We start from the raw sequence: 27,863 nt of genomic DNA on the forward strand, positions 1-27,863 counted from the left end.
GTGTCTCATCACTAATAAGTGTATCACCTTCTGCAGTAATATGGAATCCATAGTAATGCTCAGGTGCATTCCTAACCCTTGTGGAACGCCTTAGAGGTACAGACTTGTCAATTGGCTCAACAGGAGTTTCCTCCTCAAGTTGAGTGCTAGGGTTTGAAGTTCCTTCACCACTTGACTCTTGAATTTCTTCAAGGTCAACTTGCCTCCCACTGTCTCCTTGGCTTATGAACTCTCTCTCTCGAAAGACAGCCCTCCTAGCTACAAAGACCACATTTTCACTAGGTCTGTAGAAGAGGTAACCAAAGGATTGTTGTGGGTAGCCGATGAAAATACACCTCTCGCTTCGAGGTTCGAGCTTATCATGAGTCTCGCGTCTCACGAAAGCCTCGCAACCCCAAATCTTGATGTGGTCTAGTTTGGGTACTTTACCAGTCCACATCTCATGAGGAATTTTGGCAACTTTCTTTGTAGGGACTAGATTAAGGATATGGGCAGCAGTCTCTAAGGCATACCTCCAAAATGAGATTGGTAGCGAAGCTCGACTCATCATGGAACGAACCATATCCAACAAGGTTCGATTACGCCTCTCAGCTACACCGTTCAACTGCGGTGTCCTGGGAGGTGTCAATTGTGAGACAATCCCACATTCCCTAAGATAGTCGAGGAACTCTGAACTAAGATACTCACCACCTCGATCGGATCGAAGCATCTTAATGTTCCTGCCCAATTGATTCTCGACTTCCTGTTTAAATTCTTTAAACCTTTCAAAAGTCTCTGACTTATGCTTGATTAAGTAGACATATCCATATCTACTGTAATCATCAGTAAAAGTCAAATAATAACGATTAGCATCCCTTGTGGCATGTTTGAAGGGTCCACACACATCCGTGTGTATAAGATCCAACAAACCTTCACCCCTCTCACAAGAACCTGTGAAGGGTAACTTTGTCATTTTTCCAAGTAAGCATGATTCGCAACTATCATCTGACTTTAGGTCAAATGACTCCAAGACTCCATCCTTTTGGAGTTGGCCTATGCGTTTCTTGCTTATATGTCCAAGACGACAATGCCATAATGATGCTTTATCCAAGTTATTATTATTAATAGAATCAATACACAATACATTATTTCCTAAGTTATCAACCACAGAAACAGTTTCATACACGCCATCACAAGGTAATGCTTAAAATAAAGAACATTATTAAAGAAAGCATTAATCGAACCAACTTCATTATCAAATGAAAAGGTGAAACCTTGTTTATACAATGCATGAAAGGAAATAATGTTTCTTGCCATTTTTGGTGAATAACAACACTTATTCAAATCTAAACTAAACCCACTACTTAGCGATAAAGTATAAACTCCAATATTGGTGACAGGTAAAGCTTTCTTATTCCCCATGATTAAGTTTATTCTTCCATGCTCCACATTCTCACTGCTTCTTAGTCCCTGCAAATCAGAACAAATATAAATACCACAACCGGTATCAAGGACCCAAGAGTTAGTATGGGGTGAGTTATTAGATAAGATAGTGTAAATACCTGCATGGTTGGGTTTAACTTTCCCATCCTTCACATCTTGCTGGTATTTTGGGCAGTTCCGCTTCCAATGTGACTTTTCATGGCAATAGAAGCATTCAGCCTCTTTTGGGTCAGAAGAAGGAGTGACGAAACCTTTCTTGGTTCCACTTGAAGAAGAGCCATCAAGGGTCCTAGCCTTGGTACCCTTCGAAGAGCCCTTCCTCTTCTTCCCTCGACTTTTCCCGATTGCCAAAACCGGGGCGGAGTTTGGAGTAGGAGTGTTAACAACTGACTTACCCTTAAGACCTGTTTCTGCGGTCTTGAGGAGTCCCTGAAGTTTGCTGAGTGTGACCTCTTCCTTATTCATGTGATATGTCATGCGGAATTGATCATAGCACGATGGTAAGGAGTGCAAAATGATATCTATTGCAAGCTCCTCAGGGAAGTTCACATTAAGCTTCAGCAACCGATCCACATACCTTTGCATTTTCTGCATGTGGCTCGTGACGGATTCCCCGTCCTTCATCATGGTTGTTATGATAGAGCATATGATTTCATACCTCTCTTGTCGTGCACTTTGATGGTATATTTCCATCAGATCTTGGTGCATTTCAAAAGGGTAGAAATCCTCATAGGACTTTTGGAGTTCAACTGTCATGGTGGCCAACATGATGCATGCCACTTTTGTAGCATCCCTTTCATGTGCCCGGAAGTCAGCGATCTCCTGGGGAGTTGCAGTGGTCTCATCAATCTCCTTAAGCTCCTTGTCAAGGACATATTCTTTGTCCTCGTAGCGGGTAATCATCCTGATGTTTCTGATCCATTCATTGAAGTTGGATCCATCAAAAGTGACTTTCCCACACAAGTTCATAAGGGTAAAGGAGCCATTAGGATTAGAGCCAGAAGCAGCATTGTTTGAAGACATCTGAAAGAAGAGGACAAGATTAGTTTAGATATTAAGAGAGTCCTTAATAAAACACCCAAATGTAATATTAAGGCTAGGATCCAATCACAATATATTATAACTTAGAAGAGGTATGCCGTAATCCAAGCTATAACATATTTGAAAGGTAGGTGAATGACGATTCACCAATTTCCACCATGAAAAACGAAATATAAATATTAGGTTTTTAATTGGTTCTTAGAAATTCCTAGATTCTTTTGAGATTCAATGAACTTTTCAAAGGCATGTTTCAATCTCGAGTGTGCCCTCCAAGTTTTGTGACTGGGATACCGAGGATCACAAAACGAGGTGTGAAGTAACCATGCAAATCACTTGGTACCCTCAAAGTTTATCACTCAATCGATGTGCCGGTAAACCACACACGTTCCACCGATGCTATGGTAAACCTTAAGTCACCCTTTACCTACCTTGTTAAGTCCAAGTTAGTGTGCCGGTTAACCACACACGCTCCACCAACGACTTAAACAAAGTGTAAAGTGTAATTTCATGGATTAGCACCTTATTCACATTTTTCCTAAAGTAACTAAGATTGGGAATTTAATAAAAGCATTTAGTTACTTTATAATATTCATCATACTTTTAATGAGAATTTATAAGTCCTTGTCCTACCCGTTCGGCTAACGACCCTCCACCGATCAAGGAAGCGGTGGGTGAGAGTGGACACCCATTAAGTTGCCATTTTATAGGCAACAACCTTATACCCCCCTTATAGACCGGCTTCGTGAATGAGGCGTACTAGCGGTAAGACGACTTGATCTTATACATATATATATTATTAACTTATAATATAAAGTATAAGGGTTGAATTTTAACTTTTAAAATTCTAAGGGTTGGAACTAAAGTTTTAATCAAGACTTTACTTGTTCCAAAACATGAGGGCAAGTTTTGTAAACTTTCAAAACTTTTCATTTCTTATAACTTATGAGTTAATTGAGTAATAAAATGAAGACTCTTCATTTTTATAACTCTTGTGTTCTTTTAATGGCTTTAATAAAAGTGTGACTTTTGATTTTCCATAACTTGAGGACAAGTTATGGACTCCATTAAAACACATTATGATCAAGAATTAAACTACCAAGTAGGTTACAAATAATTCCTATGATCATCTAATCTTCATAAGTTCAAGAACATGAATATGAACATTTCAAGAATCAAAAATTACACTTAAAACTTTGTAATTTTGATAATTGCCATTGCAAATGGATTAGCATAAACATTACACCATCTAAAACAAGTTTTAAAACACCAAAACAGTTTAGGGTAATGTTTCAAGTCCATTTCTAGCAACAAATGTCGAAATTCTGAAAACTGCAGCCTCTACTCGTCGAGTGCAAGAACAGACTCGACGAGTAGCTTGCATTTGTTCATGGACTCGTCGAGTCCCCCCATGGACTCGGCGAGTTCATACGAGCAGAAAACAGAAAAATGATTTTTTCAAGCAGTTTGCACAAAAAATCAACAAACAAGCCTAGGCTCTGACACCACTGATGGGTTTTGAGCATTCTAACACTTCCTAAGTGTACATGCAACCCTAATAACCTTGGATCTATGTTTGTCTAATTATCATGCAAAGTTGAATTCCAAGGTTATATTCCTATCTAGCATACATGGGGAACAAATTTTAACTTGCATGAAAGATAGAATAACTTACCTTGTTGTTGCTTATGATCCTTGAAACCTTGTGAGCCTAGCACCCCAAGTGTGATGCCTCAAATGCTTCACACAACACCAAATGCTTTTGGAGTAAACTTTTGAGAGAATATTACACTTGCAAAATTGGCTCTAGCCCTCTTGATTCTTGTGTGCAACCGATTTTGGTGGAGCATGGGTTCTTTATATAGTGTTGACACATCTAGGGTTACACCATGTAAACCCTAATGTGTCATGACTCTTCATTTCCATGACCCATGGGTTTGTAACTCCCATGGAGCATCCTATGGGTTTAACCCAACTTGATAATCCATGGAGCCTCTTAGCCCACTATACAAGTTATGCATAATTTACATAATCAACCCATATATTTAATTAGTTATCTTTTGATCACTTAATTAATTCTAAATTAATTCTTGATCAAACTAATTAAATAATATTATTAATATATTAGAACTTATAATATATTAATAATCCACAAATGTTATTTCTCTCATTTAGTCTATCCAATTGCATGGTGCCATGCAACCCAAATGGACCATGCCGGGTCGGGTCAAGTACATACCAGAAATAGTTATGGACTTAGACACCTTATCCAACAGTATTTAAGTTTGGTGATGAGCACTCAGGGTGGAGGTTCAGGTTCATGTTCTAGTTCCGGATCAGGTATAGGTACTAAGTCGATTAGCGAGCAGATGCGGGAGTTCATCTCGTCGGAGATTACCCACGGTATTTTGGAGCAGACTCCTGTGATTTTTGGTTCGGTCATGGAGGGGATTTTGGAGATCTTGGATGAGTGTTTGGGCGCGTTCTGTGCTGAGGTTATGGCTATCGTCGGAGCTCGCACTCTTTCCTTCTGTGAGTTCCGTGCGTGCGGAGCTCCTGCGTTCTATGGGGAGAGTGACCCCATTGCCAGTAGGAGGTGGTTAACGGATATGGCTAACACGTTCAAGACGAGTTTCTACCCCGAGGAGGCAAAGGTCAGATATGTTTCCTGGCTATTGAAGGACAGGGCACGTGATTGGTGGGAGGAGGTTGGTCGTGAGGTGGGTGATGATGCAATTGATGCTATGTTATGGGATAATTTCTCGACCATGTTTCGGGCTGAGTTTGCACCGGTGATTAAGGTGCAGCCGTTGGCGCGAGAGTTTCAGGATCTCCGCTAGACTACTGAGACTGTGGCATAGATCACAGCCAAGTTCCGGGAGAGGACTTTGTTGGTTCCGCAGTATGCAGTAGATGAGTAAATGAAGAACGTGAGGTATCATGATATGTTGCGGGATGATATCAGGGAGTTTGTGAGTATTTCAGGGTGCAATACCTGAATGATATGATTTCTAGAGCCCGAGAGCGGGATATCAATTTGGAGCACCTACGGAAAAGGGGGCCAGATCAGGTGCATGTAGTGGAGGGTCCCGGGAAGAGAACCAAGACTTCTGATCAGTGTTTGAGAGGCCAGCAGGTCCGAAGTCAGTGCTGCACGTGCGGGAAACTACACAATGGAGTTTATCGTTCCAGGGGTATGGGCTGCTACAAAGTATGGCAGGGTTGGTCATGTTAGCAGGGATTTCCCTCAGGGGGGCACAAGAAGGTCGACTGACCGATGTTGAGGGGAGGAGCAATGAATGCACCTGCTCCGACTACTTTGAGGATCACTGATGATCGTGAGAGTAGGGGTGGAGCCCCAACAGAGAGGAGCCAAGCATTGCAGTGTCAGACGGGGGAGGTCAGGACTCCAGCAAGCGATATTACAGGTATGTTATCTTTTGCTTTCTTTTCGGTTGTTATCAGTATTTGTGTTTTTTGGAATCTTGCCTTCGGTTCGGGTAAGCGTTATCTTTGGTTTAATTCTTTGTCTATGCATGGCTTGTATCTTCAAGAATTGTTATATGCGATTTCCATGCCATGAATCAAGTGAGTTCGTGAGGGGTTGTATCTCATGTAGTGGGTTCCATAGTGTTCGGTTGTCATTCTGATTTATGATTGAGATCGGTTCAGGGGTATTGTGTGGAAGGTCTATAGTCAGGATTTAGTGGGTTAGTTCTCCAGTATCGTCAGGGTTCAATGGTGTTAGCTTTTATGCTCGGTTGGCCACTGGGAGTGCCGAGAGAAGGGGTCTATTGGTAAGGTTTTGGGTCTTGTCATCGGTGTAAAGTACTTCAAGAGTCGGGCGTTGTATCATGGAAAGTATCTATATTATCATATTTGTCGAGATTTCGGGAAATGTTCATCTGGTCGTCAAGGGTTGTGCGGTCTTTGGGTTTTGGCTAGTAATGGATCACTAGCATTGGTAAGCGCATGTTGTCAGCAGTTCGATCATTGCAGGGTAAAATGGATTGGGAATCCTTCAAATCTTGTGTGCTGGAAAAGCTTAGTTGAATCAAAGTGGGGGAGAACTGTCCGGGTATTCAAGAACAGAAGCAGGCGTGAAACTAGGATGAGTTTCACATCCCCATCAGAGAGTAAGGCAGCCCAAGTGGCCATCTGGATTGAGGATTGTGCGTGTTAGGAGTTCGGGAAATTTCCTAACCATTGGTTAGCGCCTTCTTCACGATGGATAGCAGGTTCTTGGTGGACCTAGGTTGGGGATTCTAGTCATTTATCGAGTCCAGCTTAGGTGCTTGGTCGAGTGCGTGCTCAACTCTGGATGTGTTCGGATTGATGGATGGGCGGTAATACCATGAGCGTTGGCTATGGCAAAGTAGGAGTGTTGTAAGACTGTGGGGGTGGCCCATAGCATTTACTAGTTGGCAGTTAGTGTGAGAGTGTTGTAAGACTGTGGGGTGGCCCGTAGCTTTCACCGGTCCCTATGCAAGCGGTGAGGGTGTGGCAAATCCATGATTGGTCACGAATTTCTTCAGATGGTTTAGACCAGGGTAGGTCAATTTGCAAGGCTGTGGGAAGGCCACAACGTGTTTGGAATCAGGAAATGGTAGGTCGTCCGAGACCTGGTATGATATGAGGCTATAGTTGGTCATGTAGCATTTATTTTAACATTGGATTGGTGGCGAGATGGTTTGGGCAATTATCGCTAGATAAGTTTCTCTCAGGAATAGCGTGGGGCGACTGTGTATGTGTGTCTTTTGACTCAACAATCGGGCAGGAGTCTGGTGTTTCAGATGTTTGGCAAACAAGTTGGGACCATGGAAGACTTGGCTGCTTTTGGAAAGCAGCCAGGGGGCAGAAAGATGAGTCGGGGTGGTTTTATTGATGTGAGCTTCGTGTGTGGGGTCGCTTGTTATTCTGGGAATATGCTAAGTCACTTGCAGTGGATTAAATAATCTCAGAGTGGTTGATTGGACCCTATTACGTAGCTCTTGTTTGAGTCTAACCATTGCAGGGATGGATCTTCTACTCGAAGGATTATTTGAGCCTTCTGTCAAGTATAAGTGTTTCACAACAGTATATGGTCAGTGATTTTGTTCCCAATGGAAGTTCCAAGATAATCAAGGTTCGAAGCGCTTTTTTTAGTTCTGAGATCCGATGAGGATTTGGCATGGTAGTGGTTCAGTGTGGGCGGTCATTCGGGGAGTCAGACCAATGTGAGATTTCAGGTTTTGGAAAAGTAGAAGTGGTTTTCTGCAGGGGTTTAAGGATTCGTTCTTCTTCGAGTTGGAAGATTTTGTTTGGGTTGGGTTCGGTTGCCTTAGGAAGGTTGTTATATGCTCAGGGTTTGCGTTTGCATTCCTCAGTTTGTTGGATATGATATGAGTGTTGGTAAGGGATGATTTTAAGGATGAAATCTAAATTAAGTGGGGGAGAGTTGTAACATCCAGTTTCCGAATCATTCCGTATTCGGGGCCGTGGCCCGATTATTGGTTTTATGGGTGTTATGGATTAAGTAATCCGAGTGTTCGGTTGTGTTTTGGAGCCCAAGGGCATCATCGTAATTTGGTAATTTGGCTTTATGAATTTGGGTTTCTGTTCGGGAAGTTTTAAGGCAAAGTTGAGTTGTCAGAAGTGTAGGGCTTATTGTCACCTTTCCGTGGATATAAGGTTCGTAGGAAACGGACCTAAGATGAGGGAGTTATGGATGTTTGAATAATTGGCAGATATGGCCCTTAATGGAAAAGATTTGCAAGTTGGTCCCATGCATGCAAGGAAGAAAGGCGCGTATCTGGGTGGGTACGCCCAACGCAATTGGCAGAGTGCCAAACCCTAATTTTTAGGGTTTGGGCACTATTTAAGCATCCTTATAAGCACAAGGCTATCTCATTTCTCAGCCTCCACTGACTTTTCAGCCTCATTTCGAACCCTGATTCTCTTGGTGGGGTATTCTTGAGCTTGGAAGTGATTTTGAAAGGTTCTTGGTGTTATTTCAAGGAGGTGATTCTTGGTGATCAAGATTGGTGTGGCTTTGGAGTTGTAGATCCAGAACCTTCACTCTCTGGGGAAGCTTCAGGAGGTATAAAGTTCTTATCTTGACTCCTTCTTATGCTAGTTTGAGTTTAGGGCAAGATTAGGAGCTTTTATGGTGTATTAAGTTCTCCTTGTGAGTTTGAGCCACTCCAGGAGCTTGGAGTGCCAGATATTGTCCCTTCTGATATTGTTAGTTCATAAAAAATGGTATCTTGATTGTGTACATTGGTCCATGCATGAGTTTAAGCCCTTGCAATGGGTCTTGTTGGACAAAATCGGATTTTAGGTTCCATTAAGTGGTACAAACTGGTAAAGTTGCCAACTTTATAAGTTAAGGACTCAATTTGAAGGTTTCCTGAAGTTTGGGGGCTAAGTGCTTAATGGGTTAAGCCAGAAATGAGAATTTTGGTAGGACGTCATTACGCTGCGCGTAATGTGTAGTACACCCTGTGTACTGAGTTTTCCCCCGTCCCAAGTCATCGAGCGTACGCCGAGCATTCGAGGTGTACGTTGAGCGTATGCGACCGACATGTTGTTGGAGTTTCAGACTTTTTGGACATTGGGTCTTGGGCTTGGACTGAGTTTGGGATTATTTTGTTGAAGTGGGGTTTTTCGTTAATGTTTGAATTAATTTATTGGGCTTGCAATGTTGGGTCTAGGATTGTGGTTTTGGGCCTTAGTGGGCCCAATGGGCTTGGGCCTCGTGGTGTCTTTTGTGTTTGGGATATCTTTTGGGCTTGGTTGCTTGGGGCTTTGTCGGACGAACCGTGAATATGTGTTTTGTAGTAGGAAAACGTTAATGGGCTTTAGGTAAAGGCCCATGTAAGGGTTTAGGCCCAATTTGGAAAATTAGGTAATAAGTGGGCTTTGGATGATTATTGGTTTGTGATTAGGAGTTTGGGCCTTAGCCTTGGAACAAACTAGGTGAGTATGTGTTTTGGATTAGGAAAAAGTTAATGGGCTTTAGGGAAAGGCCCATGTAAGGGTTTAAGCCCAATTTGGAAAATTGGGCCATAAGTGGGCTTTGGATGATTATTGGTTTGTGATTAGGAGTTTGGGGCCTTAGCCTTGGAACAAACTAGGTGAGGGGTAAATGGTCTTTTTACCCCATATATGGATTATTGGATTTGGTTTGGAACCCAATTGTTAATTGGGTGTTATTTGTTTGATAGTGCGGGGATTCTAGCAGGATCAACAATCAGAGATTTATTTGTGGGTTCAGCTGTCGAGGTGAGTCTCCTCACTATTCTATGGGTCGAAGGAACCAATGTTGGCCCATTTAATTTGTGTATTGTAGGAAGACCAGGGGGTGGCCCTTGGCAATCTATATGAAAGACCAGGAGGCGGCTCTTGGCAATCTGTATGCAAGACCAGAGTCTGAACTCTGGCAGTTAGTTAGTTAAGTAGTTGTAGATTGTATGTTAGTTGTCTTTGTGATGCTTGCATTGAAGACCAGGAGGTGGCTCCTGGAACTTGTCTGTAAGACCCATGGTTTTGGCCCCCGACCTGGCAAGGAAGACCATGATGGCTCGTGGCATAATGGCAAGACTATGGTTGGCACATAGCACCTTCTATTGAATGTTGGATATGTATGATATGTATGCCTCGTATGTTATGTATGGTATATGGTGTTTGGGGAACTCACTAAGCTTTGTGCTTATAGTTTGTGGTTTATGGTTTCAGGTACCTTCGGTTTGAAAGGGAAGGGCCCGGTTTGATCGCAGCGCATACACCCGTATTTTTCCGCAATTCGTGACTTTGGGATTGTACTCTGATAATTGTTTTACTATGGAATACTTTTAAATGTTTAAATAAAGGATAAATGAATGTTTATATATATTAAAAATGAAATTTCTACCCTATGATTTTCAGGTCGTTACATGTTCACAAACAGATAAATCGAAATTATTGTCAGTGATCTTGTATTTTACCTACTGGATGATGCTTTTGCTAGGTGGATCGTTTGCTGCCATGTAGCAAAAGTTTGGCTCATCATCATCATCGTCTTCTTTTGAACCTGATGACCAGTATCCTCCATCACACTCAATCGATTATCTTGCCATAAGATACATGTTCCTTCCAAAATTTTCTTCTCCCTCATCACTAGAAGACCAGTACCCATCAACAATTCTTGACACCGTGGTAACAAAATCCTTTTCACTTTCATCAAGTTCTTGTGATCTACGAGCATAGTAGGCAGAGTCTTTTACCTTCGGTTTTTGAGAAGTTTCAGCCAAACAGTCATTTGCAAAGTGGTTTTTGAGACCACATTTGTGACAAACAAACTTGGGTTTGACTGGTTTAGGAACTTCTTGGGGTTCCGAGGAGTGATTGGGATGTTGGGTCGGTATGCCGGTGGATTTTCTGAAGGTTCAGGGAAGGGTTGCAGATTGCTTTGATGAGGAGCTTGAAATCGGTTATGATGAGTTTTTTGATTGGGATTCCGAGGACACTTGTACTTCATGGACAGAAGTGCAAATTCTTGTTGGAAACGAAGTTCGGAATCAGCGGCTTCTGGATCAAGCATTACGTCGTACGAATAGCTAAGAATCGGAGGAATAGGTGCACCTGGTTGAGTAGGCCGAACACGTTGAACTGGCGGAACAGGTGGGATGTCTCCAAAAGGATCTAAAACATATGGGTTCAGAGTCAGTGAATTGACAGAACTTACTAAAGCAAGAGGACCTCTTAATTGTTCTCTCAGCGTTTGAGCAACATTGGATTCATGACCTTGCAGTTCATGAAACAACTGATAGAGCTTTAGTTTTCTCAGAGATCCATTACTCTAAAGACAGGATTTAACGTTTCCCCATCCTTTTCCAAGGCTGTTGATGAACTTGAGATTGTATTCAAGTGGAGTTCAGATTACTCCATGTGCAGTCATGTTGTTCACAACGATCCTGTACCGATTTGATGCAGAGGATACAGATTCATCGGGAGTTGTAGTGAAAGTATCAATGTTGTTTACAACATATGTCAAACGCTTATCCTTCATGTTCTCAGAACCTTCGAACAAGTATTGAAGTGTATCCCAAATCTCTTTGGAAAATTTGGACAACATAATGTGCTCAAAGAGAGAAGGAGGAACACCAAAGACCATTTCTGAGAAGTGAGAACGCAATCTGATCTGCATGAAGCTTTGTGAGGTCTGATGCAGTTAGAGGTGCTGGACGTTATTCATCTTGACCCATGAGAGTAGCAACAATATCTCTAACTAGTTGTCTTGCTGGAACATGAGGACTTTCTTTCACATATCTCCATATTTCTTCACCTTTTTCCTTACCAAGTAAAAATCTCTTCATTCTAACTTTCTAGTGATCATACTCTTCAACAACTATCAATGGGGCACGCGTTGGGAAACCCACGCTATTTGCTATTTGCATTGGATACATCTTTTGAGTTGGATTAGGAGCAGCCATTGAAGTTAAAGTATTAGAACTGAAGTGGTATATAGAAGAAATTTTATCCTGAACACATAAATGATTGAGATACCAAGGTAATCTCAGATCAATTATACTTTGTTCTTATAGATTCAAAGGACGGCCACTTAGGCTCTGATACCAACTGAGAGTGCAAGAATAAGTGAGTGGACAAGGTTCGAAAAATCAAACCTTGAATTAAATTAAGATCAATGTCTGCTGCTAATATTAATAATCCAGCCAAGTCTGATAAACCAGTCTTGTCTTGAAGTAAGAAGTTCAACAAAGTATTCAATAAAGTAAGAGAATGAGTATGAATAATGTAAACATGATTTAAGAATAATAAGAATGAGAGAGAATGATTTGACTTGAAAGATACTTTGTATTGATGTGAAAGAGAATGTTGCTTCAAAGGTTGTATTGCATGAAAATCACTTCTCCTTAAATAGCCGAGGAGTGATAAAAATACAAATTACAAGATTGCATGGAGAATGTAAATTTGAAAAGTTAAAAAGCTGACACACATGATTTTCTCGATCTTATCCCATGAACTTTACAATAAAACAAATGCTAAAGGACAAGAAACATTAAATGCTAATACAGACTCAAAATAGCATTGAATGCTAGGTGTTTCTCGGACTTGTCTTCATTTCGGAACAAGCTTCATTTCGAAACTCATCACACCTAGGAATACACTTGACTTCGGTTTTGGCTTGGCGTCAGATTGCTAGAGGTTCACTTTTATGTACCAACAGAAAGTATTTGTAATTAGCTTCTAAATCATTCATTATACGCATGAATAAACGTTTATTGATACAGAAACAACGTTTGAATTGATCATTGTTATATATGCAATTATCGACAAAGTAATCACGTACCATAAGTGTGTGTGCAACCTCAAGGTTCTTGTTCATTGAGTTTCTAGTCCTCTTGATGGTGTCTGAGTTTTCGCATTCTTGACCAATCAACACAATTGTCGCTTCCATCAACGAGTGGAAATACATATCATCATCATTGGATGAAGATGACAAATTGTTCATCATTTTTGGATGTTTGGTGAATGAATATTTTTTTATAGGGAGATAGATGAATGTTTTGTGGTGTGTGATTTAAATAGTATAAATGCTATTTATAGATTGGGTGGTGTGTTATTTATTATTTTTTTAAATCCCAAACGGTTATATGATCGTTTAACCTTTCTCTCTCATTTGTATTGCATCGTAGCAGCACCCACGATTGTTTGCACTTACACTACATGGGGGGCGGTGTTTGAGAGAAAAGTCATGTGTGACCTGTGGTGCCAAGTCGGATTACGCGTATGTTTTATCAAGCATTCTATATAGCCAAAAAGATAGTTGATCCATATAAAGGTCCAGAAATAGATAGATTCACATGCACTATTTTATTATTTAAAATTCACAATATTTATTCTTTTAGCAATCATTCGCTTTATATTAGTATATATATATATATATATATATATATATATATTACCTGTATTCTCCATATTTAGTTTAGCCCATTTATTTATATTATGCAAGCCATTCATGTGTGTTATGTAGTCCATTGGAGCCCTATGTACATGGTGTATATATATATATATATATATATATATATATATATATATATATATATATATATATATATATATTGTTGTTTAAAGAAAGTCTTCATGGGAAAACAATAGTGTTTCATGGTATTAGAGCCTTCCGAATTCTTCTCCCTCATTCTCGTCTAAACCCATCAGTTGTTGTCATCATATTATCGTCGTCCACTTCTGCTTCCTCCCCTATTCTTTTCATATCTCGTTCTCTGCACATCTCTATTCTCTACTCATCCAATCATGATGTCTGAATCCTCCAAGAATCAAAAGCCCTTCAGTGTTACTAACATCAAAGTGTATGTCCCTCTGATATTGGATATAAATCAGTTGAATTATGATGCCTAGAAGGATCTTTTCCAAACCCATTGTAGCAGTTTCGGGGTCAAAGGCCATCTAACAGGTACATCAAAACCCGATGATGATAAAGATGATGCCTTGTTCAACCTTGATGATTTGGTCAAAATATGGATATATGGTACACTCACTCAAAGCCTCCTCAACATGATCCTAAAACCTGGTGCAACTGCCCATTCCGTCTAGAATAGCCTTGAAACCTTACCCGGAGACAACAAACACGCAAGAATGATCAAACTTGATCATGAAATTCGGACCCTCGCCCTCAGGGGGTCTCTCTATTTCTTATTAATGTGAACGCATGAAGGTCATCTCTGATTTACTCACCAACATCGGTTCCCCAATACCCGAGCAAACCTTGGTCACGTATCTTATCAATGGATTGTCACCAAAGTTTGACAACATTGCAACCATGTTGCGTCACCAGGACCATCTACCCTCTATCTTTAAATGTCAATATATTTTATCTTTGGATGAACGCACTATAAATCGAAATCACCCAACCCAACTCATCCATATGGATCATGCCTCTTCACCCATTGTTCTTCACGTCGGAAACAACAATCAAAATACCACTAACTCCTCTCATGGTGGTCGTTGCCCAAATCAGCATAGAAGCAACAGCAACGAACAGCATCATCGACGTCAAAAATAGCCACATGCTGCCTCTGGAGGATCATCTCAACAGTTGCTGCCTTCACAACCCTTCTCGATGCCTTGGCAGCTCCCTCCTTGGACCTATCAAAACTTCTGGTCAATGATCCCTAGGCCCAACAACTTTTCTCAATAGCCTCCTCGCAGACAAGCAGGCCATCATCAACAGCCCGGTCTCCTTGGCCCACCTCCTGCCACGTCATTTTATGCCCCATTGGTCCCCACTGATCTGTTGGATTGGTATCTAAGCCCGTAACTATATTTGGTATGTACTTGACCCGGTTGTGCATGTTCCTTTTGGGTTGCCTTCACCAGAGCAACTTGACAGGATGATTTATGAAGAGAGAGGTTATTATGGTTTGTTAATATATTATATGAATAATATATTAAAGGAGAAATCATATAGTTTAATTAATATTAGACAATAATTAATTAAGAATTAATTATGTGGCTAAAAGACATTAATTAAATAACGGGGGATTAAACTGTCAAATGTGTGATAGTTGAGTATTGGGCTGAGAAGGCTTATGGACTAGGCTTGGACGAAATTAGGGGTGTGTCCGTCCTAATTTCGGCCATAAGGGCCCTATTCCATAAGCTTCTTTGGATTGCTTAAGGCCTAAGCTGTCCATTAGGGTTTTGATTGAAACCCTAGCATCACAAGTATAAATAAGACCCTAGGGCATCGGATTTCGGCACTGGAAACCCTAAGAGCCTTCATAGCCGAAATTGTGCCCATCCTCTCTCTCTCTATCTCTCTCTCAATTATCATCCTCTTTCTTGTGGTTTTTGTAAGCCATTAGAGGAGTGACATTTGTGACTCTAAGCTCCAAGACAAGAAGATTCAAGCCATTGTAGAAGAGGTAATCATCTAGATTTGATTTCTTATGTTAATTTTGAAATATCTATGCTAGATCTAGGGTTCATAAGTCTTGGATGTATTGCATGTGCAATGGAGAAACCTAGATCCAAGCTTTAGGGTTTGCATGAGCACATAGGATGTTCTTTTGGCTCAAACCCATCAGTGGTTTCAGAGCCTTGATTGGTTTCTATTATTGATGCTTGTATGTGCATCTTGCTGAAAATCATTTTTCTGCTCTTTGCCCGACCTGACTCGGCGAGTCACTTGCTGAACTAGGCGAGTCGACCCAACTCGGCGAGTCCAGTTTGTGACTCGGCGAGTTGGGGAGTCAGACAGAGGGAAAATCGGGATTTCTTGCTGTTTTGCTGAAGGATATTTGCCAAAACTGTTTTTGACTAATAAAATTCGAATTTTATTATTATTATGTGATTATCCTTACCAAAACAAAAGACAATTACCAATTAATTGAATAATAAATTCCTTATATGATAAAATTTGATTATTTGAGTTATTTAGTGAATTATCTTGTGAATAAAAGGAATAGTCTAAATTTGGATAATCATTAAATTAAATGTTTAATTTAAATTATTTGCTATTTGATCCTATGTGTTTTGAAAAGTTTCAAAACTTGCCCTCAAGTTTTGGAATTTAAATTTTGATTAAAAGTTTAATTTTGAAATATTTAAATTCTAAACCCTAAGGTTTTGAAAAGTTTCAAAACTTGCCCTCAAGTTTTGGAATTTAAAATTTGGTTAAAAAGTTTAATTTTGAAATATTAAATTCTAAGACCCCAGTTTTTGAAAAGTTTAAATTACACCCTTATGGTTTTATTAAATTAATTAAGTGTATAATTGAAAGAGAGTTAATAAATCCATAATGATGTGGTTTATATTTGATTATATTAAAAGTATAATTTATTAAATTAAACCACTTAGTATTTTAAAAGTGTAAAACACACTCTTATACTATATATAAAATTAAAAGTCTAATATTATATATGTATGAGTAAAAAGTCAGTCTTACCGTTAGTAGGCCTCATTCACGAAGCTGGTCTCAAAGGGGTGTTTAAGGAAATTGTTTATAAAATGGCGATTGAATGGGTATCCACTCTTACCCACCGCACTCCTGACTAGTAGAGGGTCGTTAGCCGAATGGGTAGGATAGGACACAACTTTCCATTATAATTATAATGAAATACGAAGTAACTAAACACTTTTATAAATTCCCAAATCTTAGTTACTTTAGGAAAAATGTGGAGTTGGTGCTATTCCATGAAATTAAACTTTGTACCCTTGCTAAGACGTTAGTGGAGCGTGTGTGGTTAACCGAGACACTAATTGGGCTCTAAGCAAAGGCGGCAAAGGGTGTCTCGATGTTTGTCATAGACCGATGGAGCGTGTGTAGTTAACCGGCACGTCGATTGGGTGACTGTAACATTAGGGGCACCATCTATATTTGCATGGTTATCCACAACTTGTTTGTGATCCTCGGCATCCCAGTCACAAACGAATGGCGCAATTGAGATTTAAACATGTCATTGAAAAGTTCAATGAATCTCAAAGGATCTAGGAGTTTCAATTCATTTAAAACTTAAACCTTCAATTTTCGTTTTTCATGGTGGAAATTGGTAAATCGTCATTTACCTACCTTCAAATGTTCTGCAATTTGGATTACGGCATCCCTCTTCCAAGTTGTAGAATATTGTGTTGGGACCTAACATTAATATTTCATTTGGGTGTTTTATTAAGGACTCAATCAACTAACTTGAATTTCTCCCGTTTTGTAGATGTCAAAGTCTAACAACTATAGTCTTCCTGATTCCGTTGGGAAAAGGTTTCTACTTAAAGATGATGTTCCACGATTGGGTCATGGAAATGAGAATCATGCTTCACTACCTCCACCTCCTCCAATAGTTCTCCCTGACCCACAAGTTCGAAGGCTTGAAAAGTTCAAGATCATTCAAGCCCTATTGGCAAAAAGACATGAAGATGGGAAGGCTGTCTGTGCACACGTCTTAGAGATGAAGTCACACATTGACAAGTTGAAAATGATGGGTATTGTTTTCCCAGGGAAGTTGGTTGTTGACTGGGTTCTTCAATCACTTCCCGAATCATATAGTGAGTTCGTTAGAGAGTACTATATGATGGATCATGACGTGACCCTCATTGAGTTGACTTATTTGCTTATTGTTGCTGAATCAACAATGATTTGGCGCACTGGTCTAGAAAATGTGTCTGGTAAGTCAACCTCCCATGCTTCTATGGACATTGATGGCAACATTGGAAGTCCAGAAAATTTTTCTCTACGCAAGAGAAAGGCTGAGTCTGAGATTGTCCCGTGTACCATTCCAGAAGAGTCCATATGTTTCTACTGTCAAGAGAAGGGGCATTGGTTACGAAGCTGCCGCAATTATCTGAAGGATCGTGAAGATGGGAGAGTCAAGCTGTATGACTCTGCTTCAGGTAAAATCCACTATCTACCTCTATTAAGTTCCATTTTTTATTCTTAATACATGATGTGATAAGATTGCATTTTGATGTTTTGTAGGATCGAAGAAATGAGAGAAAGCTTAAAGGAAGAAGCGTGTTGAATCTGATCGTGAAGAAATGGATTTCGATCACATGTATTCGAAGATCGGATTTTTGAGCCGCTACCTTAGATTTAGGGTAGATTGCTAAGGAATGTAATAGCATAGTTTTCATTTGAGTTGCGTTGTAAGGACAAATTTTTCCGCAATAAAATAAATTTTGATTTTGTCTTATTTATTTATCCTTGCAATGACATGTGTGAAAATTGATGTTTGTGTATTTCTATTATTAGCAATGATGAAATGGATGTGATTCTTAATTATGCTATTTGTGGTAGTGTCGAGATTTTTCCAAATAAAGAAAGATTCACATCGACCAAGTTTCGATTAGACAGAAACTTGGAATCATACAACTGGCCTTGTGTGATGAATGAGAAACTTTGTATTTGGAAATTTAAGACTAATTCATTGACAAAGAGTCAAGTGAAGGACTAGGAGATCGAATTCACAATGATGTGTATTGGTCAAGTCCACCACAAAGAACAATAAAGGCTATTCGTCATGTTTTGCTAAAGGTTTAGTAAATATGTTTATGCTTACAAGATTAAGTATAACTCTGAATCATTGAAAAGTTTCAATAAATGGCAGAACGAATAAGAAGAATCAAACAGGCAAAAAAGATAAAAGTTTCTCCAATCTGAAAATATGGGAGAGTATCTTAGTATCATGTTTTATGATCGTCTTGTTGATTATGAAACCACATCACAATTAATCCTCTAAGGACACCTTAGTGCACTAGTATGGCTAAGAAGATGAATCAGAAATTGTTGAAATGTTTAAATCAAAAGGATGAGTCATACTTCGTTCCAAAATCAAGTCTTAGATTCATACTCCAAGATTGTGACGTGAGTGACATATCTTAATAAGTTCTAACACACTCATCAAATGTTGAGTAGAAAATGTTTTTCTTACTCTTGCACGTTTCAAATTGGTAAATTGTGATGTCTTGGATAAGACAAAGACCAACTAAGACCAATTGTGTATGGTGGTTTGTCTTGATAAGAATCTGCACTAACTCTTGAATATTTGTTTGTCAAGAAATGTTTCTTGACAAGAGAATCTTATATGTCAAGAGGTCAGTGGGAGTCTAAATGATCTTGAAAAGGTTCAAGAACTAATCAAGGATAAATCTATTAGACACTAGCACACGACTTGAGGTTTGTAACTTATCGTGTTGACATATTCTTGTTTCTGTTCCATTCCAGTAGAGTTACTTGTGCATATGAGTTCTGCGAGTTCCCAATAGACTGCATAAAGGCAAGCACCTTGTTCAATGAAAGTACATTGACTAGTATAGGTGAGCTGCTGAATAACTTGGAAGCAATGGTGGGACCCTTGATGGAAAGAAATTAGGAATGAACAAGTTTTGTCCATAAGAGCTTGGATTTGTCACAAACATTATCTTACGATTATGGTTATGACAAAATTCACATAGATACGAACACATACACCATAAAATCTAAGTGTCATAAGGTTTCTCTCCTTCATGAAAATGATTGTGAGGAAACGCTTTCACTAAGAGAAGATTTTAAGGAGATAGCGATTGTGTAAAATGCATTCTCAAATTCGATTATGATTACGACATCCCTCTTCATAGTTCGAATTGTGAGATTTGGCAATTAGTTTAAACATTTAAGACTTATTGCTATAAGTGCTGAAATTGTTTAGACACACATATGAACTATCGAAGGGAAGGTGTATGAGTTTGAGAGGCTTAGATAAAGGCTTATCAATATCGTATTAGAAATATGAACTTTGGAAGTCAATAACTATTGTTTTCTAGAAGTCCAAATGTTTTCTGAATACGTGTCAAAGCTAGTAGGAGCATAAATGTTATGCTGGTATGGATATAATTATCATGTTAGTGGGAGCATGATTATTATTTTAAGTATTGCAAGTTAGCAATATTAATTATAGAAAACAAAAGGTTCACTTTGCAAAGTTGTAGGGGTTAAAAAGTTGTTTTACTATAATTAAGGGAGAGAATATTATACTTCGTTTCGAAATCTAAAAGCTTAGATCGAGAAATTTTAATTGAATTTAGTCGAAGGACATATATGGATGTTATGTTGAAAAGATTCAACATAAAGGAATTCTATATATGGCAATATTATAGCAAGAAACTGGTAAAGTATCATGTTTTTTCATTATGAATCGTGTCCCATACGCTCCGGGTATAGGATCGATTGCATATGCTGTAATATTTGACCGTTCTAAATTTTCCAAATGCCTAGGGCATTAAGAGGGACAAAGGACTAGAACCGGATTTGACTAAAATAACTAAACAACTGTCAAGGACAATCTAAGGTTCGCTAAGGATTGGTCGCTTGTGAGCAGTTGGAAGTATAGTAATAAATGGACCATAATGACATTATTATGATTAGATATGATTCTATTAATAATGAGTTGTCATATGGCAAATATGGAAATGTTTCCATATTGGGAGTTGGATATTGAGAATCCATGTCTAGATTAGAAACTTTTATGCGAGAAGGATGTTCAACAGAATGTACTTTGAATGTGAGACTTCATATCTATGGAATTGCCTTGTAGCAATCTCCAATAGAGAACTTTGTAATTTCATTGGAAAAGTCTTGGTGACTTTTGTGCAATAAGATTACAAAAGGATAATTGCATAAAATGTTAGAATCTAACATATTTTAATAGTGGCAAGAATTTGGTATTCTTACACTAATGATAAGGATTGGGAATTGTGAAATGAGTATCATTGGGAATGTGTTCAGTTGATCTGTTTCACAAAGTAAGGACCATAGGTAAACATAGTGTGCATGCTTGGAGCAACTGTTGTTATAATTCAAGGAATAAGTTGATTACCCGAAACATTATACAATGAATAATGTGTAATCAATATGGTGACTAAATAAAAGGAGTTTTATTTATACTCAAAAGTTTGGGGTCATATTGGATTCACTTATTCTTGTGTTTCACTTTGCATGTTTTGACTTCCCGAATAATAAGATTGTTCGAATGTCCCATAGTCGCTCATACTTTGGAAGTAGGTATGAAAGAAGATTGTCATGAATTGGTTTGTAGATTGTCTAAAGTGTATTAGACATAGCAAAAGTTTGCTGCAACGTTCATGAGTGCTTATGAATAAGATTTTAGCATTGGATTAAACCCACGCTCACTTGAATCACTTCATGGATTTTATCACGGGTGATTAGTGAGACGATAATATCTTATATTCTTGAAACCGAGATGTGTGAGTTGTATTCTGCAAGTCGGTTGTACATTGATAATATGTAAACGCACCAGTAACTTGGTGTTATAAAACATATTGTTGTGTGTGATTTGATGAGTAGGTACAAGCGAGCATTGAGTCAAAGTTTATCCATTCCTTTTACCCAAAGTGGGATAAAAGCGATATCTATGGGCCCCTCGATGATTTAGTGATGACGCCCTAATCGTTTGGCCAAGCCGGGACTAAGTTGATGTGTTCAATTGTAGTCTGTTGTCAGTTATCAGAAATCAAAAATCGGGAAACAGCACATAGACAGAGAGAATGATTATAGTCCATGTCTCATGTCTATACAATATCTAGAATGGAGGAATATATGATCCCTTATCTAAAGGACAGGTTGCTGATAAGATCAGAGTTCGACAGCGTCTTCGAGAGCTACGATTGCTAATCGGAGTGTACTTACACTATAGTTACTAGACTTATCCAAGTGGGAGACTGTTGGATTAGTGTCTAAGCCCGTAACTATATTTGGTATATACTTGACCCGGTTGTGCATGGTCCTTTTGGGTTGCCTTCACCAGAGCAACTTGACAGGATGATTTATGAAGAGAGAGGTTATTATGGTTTATTAATATATTATATGAATAATATATTAAAGGAGAAATCATATAGTTTAATTAATATTAGACAATAATTAATTAAGAATTAATTATGTGGCTAAAAGACATTAATTAAATAACGGGGGCTTAAACTGTCAAATGGGTGATAGTTGAGTATTGGGCTGAGAAGGCTTATGGACTAGGCTTGGACGAAATTAGGGGTGTGTCCGTCCTAATTTCGGCCATAAGGGCCCTATTCCAGAAGCTTCTTTGGATTGCTTAAGGCCTAAGTTGTCCATTAGGGTTTTGATTGAAACCCTAGCATCACAAGTATAAATAAGACCCTAGGGCATCAGATTTCGGCACTGGAAACCCTAAGAGCCTTCATAGCCGAAATTGTGCCCATCCTCTCTCTCTCTCTCTCTCTCTCAATTAGCATCCTCTTGCTTGTGGTGTTTGTAAGCCATTAGAGGAGTGACATTTGTGACTCTAAGCTCCAAGACAAGAAGATTCAAGCCATTGTAGAAGAGGTAATCATCTAGATCTGATTTCTTATGTTAATTTCGAAATATGTATGATAGATCTAGGGTTCATAAGTCTTGGATGTATTGCATGTACAATAAAGAAACCTAGATCCAAGCTTTAGGGTTTGCATGAGCACATAGGATGTTCTTTTGGCTCAAACCCATCATGATCAAGCTTATCATGTCTCTTCTACTCCATCACTTCAACCCCCTTGGCAATTGTTCCCTCAAATGTCTTAAGATCAACCAACTGATTTAGCTCAAGCATTTAACTTAATGTGAGTCACTGATGGAGCTGATGCCACTTGGTACATTGACACTGGAGCAACATCTCACCCCGCCTCTGACTCAGGTAGACTCTTGTCTGTTAGCAATAATAGTAATATATATTAGTTTGTTCTTGTTGGCAATGGTCACTCCATTCTCGTTACCCATATCGGTCACTCACAAATTCACTCAACTCATCGCCCTTTACATCTTCACAATATTCTTGTCACACCTAATATTATTAAAAATTTAATCTTTATTTGTCGCTTTACTTCTGATAATAAAGTATCCATTGAATTTGATCTTTGGCTTTTCTGTGAAGGATTTGAAAACTCATCAAGTTCTACTTAGGTGTAGCTCTGGTGACTTATACCTTGCAACATCAGATCTCCAATCCTCTGTTGCTCTTCTTAATGTCAGCTCATCCTTATGTCATCAACGCCTTGGTCACCCTGGAACTCATGTTTTCAATAAACTTGTTTCTAGTCATTTGATTTCTTGTAACAAGACATCTTTAAATGTCAATTGTTTTGCTTGTGAGTTTGGAAAATAAATTACCTTTGATTAGTTCCAACTCCAATGTTTCTAAATGCTTGTGAGTTTGATTTCTAGTTCCAACTCATGTTTTCAATAAACTTGTTTCTAGTCATTTGATTTCTTGTAACAAGACATCTTTAAATGTCAATTGTTTTGCTTGTGAGTTTGGAAAATAAATTACCTTTGATTAGTTCCAACTCCAATGTTTCTAAATGCTTTGAAATTGTTCATTATGACTTGTGGGAATCTCTTATACCTAACACAAGTGGCATAAAATATTACAAGCACATCTTCGAACCATAAACGACATCATATTTCGTTTTTCGTGTCTCCGTACCTCTCAACAAAACAGGAAGTCGGAACGCATGATTCGAACCATAAACAACATTATTCGTATTCTCCTTTTCCAAGCGCGTCTTCCTCCTACATTTTGGGTGGAAAACTATACCAAAAAACTCCCCTTTTCTCTCATCTTGGTGTTTTTGGATGTCTATGTTCCCCACACCTTTCTTCCCCACGTAAACTTGCTACACAATCTACTCTAGATTGTTTATTTGTAGTCTTGTACAATGACAACATTCTAACCAATAAAACTCGAAAAAAATTAACTTTATAAGAAGTAATGTTATGGTACAAAAGATATGATGGTCAAAAACTCTACAGATCTGCAACTTGTCTAGATTAATTATACAACATCTTTGCAGTTCCAATTACATGTTTCTGATCACTACGGAATAAATTTAACAAATTTATTTAGTACACACATAAACTCTATCAAACAATTTACCGATGATTTTTTATTTATTTTTTCCTTTTAAGCATACTCCGGATTGTGTGCTAATGCCTCCTGGTAGATCAATTCCTTGATTTGTTGTTCTCCTAAAACTTGTTGCTCAAAATCAAATGAGAATGGATTCGGACAAATTGGTTCATCTTCTACATCGTGTAATCTTTCGAGGTAAGGGTGCTCTAGTGCCTCTTCAACTGCAATTAACAGACAAGTTTTAGCTCTGACTGTGATTGTTTGACTTTGACTTTGGGAAATGGTATTTACCTGTGATACGTTTGGTTGGATCAAATGTTAACATCCTCTCAACCAGATCAATGGCTGATGGATGAACATGAGGGAAAGTATTCAGCAATGATTTACGAGGATGTCGTGGAAGCTGAGCAATATATCTTTTTGCATCTTCGTTCTTGATAAACCCAAGATCAGATTCAGAAGGTGTGCCTAAAAGCTAAAGAAAAAAAAAATCATGTCATTAGAAATGATTAGTTATTAAGTATGATCGTAATTACTATTATTATTATTATTATTATTATTATTATTATTATTATATTATATACCTCTGTTAATAGTCGCATCTGATGCACATGATCTTTACCAGGAAACAAAGGCTTTCTGTTCATGAGCTCCATGTAGATGCAGCCAACAGACCAGACATCAATGGCAGCTGAATAGTCTGAAGAGTTGAGTAGCAGCTCAGGTGCTCTATACCATCTTGTCACAACATATTCAGTCATAAAGTCATTATCTGCATTTGGTCTTGCAAGTCCAAAATCACAGATCTTTAAATCACAATTTGCATTCAACAACAAATTGCTAGGTTTCAGGTCTCTGTGAATGACTTTAGCAGAGTGAATGTATTTTAAGCCTCGTAATAGTTGATACAAGAAGTACTGCAAGTATGGTAAAAAAAACGATATGGTTAGATCATTAGCTTCTAATGTGCTTTTTTGTAAGGTATTTATGAATCGATCAGAATTCAGAATAGATACTTGGCAATGTTCTTCGGAGAGATTTTGATTTGACCTAATGATTTGGTGAAGATCAGTATCCATTAGCTCGATGGCTATGTAGACATCTGAGAACTCTGTGCATACAGGTGGAGGAACTACATCTTTTAAAGCTATTACCTGTATTATATTACAGTCAAATTCCAATCAACAATGGTTGTAAAGGTAAAAAAAAAAACTCTGTAAAGTCAAATTTTGAGACGCCTTTTATGGGTTTGAAATTTCGGATCAAAAAGAAAAAGAATCCGTGCATAAAGAAACAAAAACTCACATTCTCATGATCCAAGTGTCTAAGAAGCTTGATCTCACGAAGGGTTCTCTTAGCATCCATGTAATTATCAAAAGCATTCATAATCTTCTTCATAGCAACCATCTCATTCGTCTCCGAATTCAGCATGGAGCTGATCATATTCATAACACAACCAACAAAAGAAAAATTAAGTCAGAAACGTTAACCCTAATTATAAAAAGAAAACACAGATAGCCAAAAAGAAAACATACCAGACAATTCCGTAAGCACCACGGCCAATAGGCATAATAGGAGGAACGTATTTTGCAGTGACTTCGAATTCATTACTGAATATGTTATAGCGAACGAACTGGCCTCCATATGTCGGCACCGCCGGAAAATCAGTGTACTGAGCTCCTCCTCCGTTCAAGTCCGCCATTACTCTACTGTGAGTCTCTGTAACAGAGTACGTTGCAGCTATATCTCCGGCAAGAAGAAGATGTATCTCAGTTAGGTGGAATTTAAGTGTAATTTATATACAGAACCAAATTGGGTATTGAGCGGAAGATCTAGGAAGAAGATACGAAAGCGCGCGGAAACGCGTTTGGACCTTGGATTTCTCGTGGAGAATTTCTCTGTGGAAAATATTATAAAGTATTTTTATAATTTCAAACCTTCAATTTACTTATAACTCATGATATGTGATATCTATCCAAAACAAAACAATACCAAAAGAATAATAACTTTAGTAAGACTTCAATTTTAACTATTTGTTCATTAACGATCACCGTCATCAAAAAAAAAAAAAAAAAAAAAAAAAAAAAAAAACTAATTTTGTTGGTAATCCGTCACTAAATAGCGTTACCATCTTAACCTTGGATTCCGACAAAATTTTTTCTATCGGAAAAACAAAAAGTCTCATGGTAATTATTTTGTGACGGAATATTGATAGAAGTTGCGACGGATTACCGATGGAATATACTTTCAACAAGTTTGGCTATATTTTCCAACGGATTAACGACCGTTGAAAGACGGTATTTTCCGACGTAATCATTTTAACCAATATTGAATGATTCATCGACGGATCGTTTGGCTACGGATTTGCAAAGGACTATTTTAGTTTTTAGTGACATATATTTTCATTAATATGATTTAAAAAAAAAACACAATACAAATTTTAAATAAAAATCCATTTTTTCTGTCCAAAAAGGAGAAAAAAACACATTACATTAAACCACAAATAGTCGCACACCTTACCAAGTGTTTAAAACATTACAACAAACATTGGTTTTCAAAAATAAACATTATAATTAACATCGTCTAATACATTACGACATAAAACTAAGGATTATTTGATGGGTTACTTGGTGGATTACTAGGTTGACTAATGGATTCCATGTAGGTAGTCAATTGTTGTTCGAATTAAGCTTGTCTTTGTTGCATTTGCAACTCAATTTCAGTTTACCTTTTTTCCATCACATTTCTCATATAAATTTGAGATTTTTCTGTTCTATCAATTTGTTCTCGCAACTTTTGTAACTAAAAAATGAAAAGACAAACATATATAGTTAGTTAATATAACAATATAACCATTCTAACAATTTTACATAACAATACAAATTTTACTATCCATAATAGCATCAAACTTTGCTTTTCATCATTGAAGCCTATCTGAAAGTTAGTTTTTTATGCTAAAGTTAGTTTATCTATTACGAGGTTTAAAATAAATACGTTTTTGAGTTTGATTGTTCGTTTTAGATTAAAAATACAATTTTTTGTTTTAATGTTCGTTTTAGATAAAAAAATATATATATGATTACTTATGCGTGTTTTAAAATTTTCACAGAATACAAAATACAAAAAAAAAAAAAAAAAGTTGAAAAGCTAAAAAAATCCAAGTTTGATATCCCGACTTTGGGTAGTATAAGTCATTGAATATAAAAGTAAAAATGATAAAATTATAGTTTAAAATCATGCACTAACTCTAAACTACATGTTTCAAAAAACCGCATGCCAAAATGACTTCAAACGAATGACATATATGTTTTTTTTTTCACAAAATACAAAATACAAAAATAGTGAAAAAGCTTAAAAATCTCAAGTTTGATATCCCGGCTTCGAGAGACTTTAATTCATTGAATATAAAATCAAAAACAACAAAATTACAGTCTAAATCCATGTACAAACTCTAAACTACGTACACGTTGGAAAAAAAAACGCATGTCAAACCGCTTTCAAACGAAAGAATTATGCATATTCTAAAATTTTCACAAAAAATAAAATACAAAAAAAAAAAGATAAAAATCTATTGTAGCTTTAAAATAATACCTCTTTTAAAATTCCGCTCCAAACCGATTTTGTACACGGATCCGGCTAGGCTCACCTAGTGTTGTACCCGGACCGTTTTCGCATGATACAAAAAACCGAGAATCGGTTCTAATCTAATAAGAGTGTCTAATGTGGATATCATTTTCTAGAGAAACTACACTAATGCATCAATGACATGACACATTAGACATCATATTTGATAGGCTATTTCCATTGACCTAGCCATTAAAAGGCTATTCACAAATGAGTATTATGGCATGTGTTGTCATCATCTACTTGTGAATGAAACCTGTTAAAAATAAGACAACTCATACATTATTTTTGGACATTCTAAAAGCATAAAGAGTGTAAGATTTTAAAGAAAATATGGATCAACTAGGTTGTACTAGACCCGAAGAACGTGAAATA

The 27,863-nt window shown here is 37.9% G+C and overlaps 1 protein-coding gene across 1 annotated transcript; it reads right to left on the minus strand.

Moving 5' to 3' along the window:
* Positions 1-23,689: 23,689 nt before the first annotated feature.
* LOC145138291 (mitogen-activated protein kinase 3-like) lies at positions 23,690-25,657 on the minus strand. Its single transcript, XM_079072388.1, has 6 exons — positions 25,400-25,657; positions 25,170-25,299; positions 24,881-25,018; positions 24,449-24,781; positions 24,156-24,339; positions 23,690-24,085 (listed from the first exon to the last, which is right to left on the minus strand). Exons 1-6 carry the CDS (start codon positions 25,564-25,566, stop codon positions 23,916-23,918), a joined length of 1,122 nt encoding a protein of 373 aa, XP_078928514.1. The 5' UTR covers positions 25,567-25,657; the 3' UTR covers positions 23,690-23,915.
* Between the last annotated feature and the right edge of the window lie 2,206 nt (positions 25,658-27,863).

The sequence above is a fragment of the Lactuca virosa genome, chromosome 9 (assembly GCF_052849685.1).
Source record: "Lactuca virosa cultivar CGN04683 chromosome 9, Lactuca_virosa_CGN04683_v6, whole genome shotgun sequence".
NCBI lineage: Eukaryota > Viridiplantae > Streptophyta > Magnoliopsida > Asterales > Asteraceae > Lactuca > Lactuca virosa.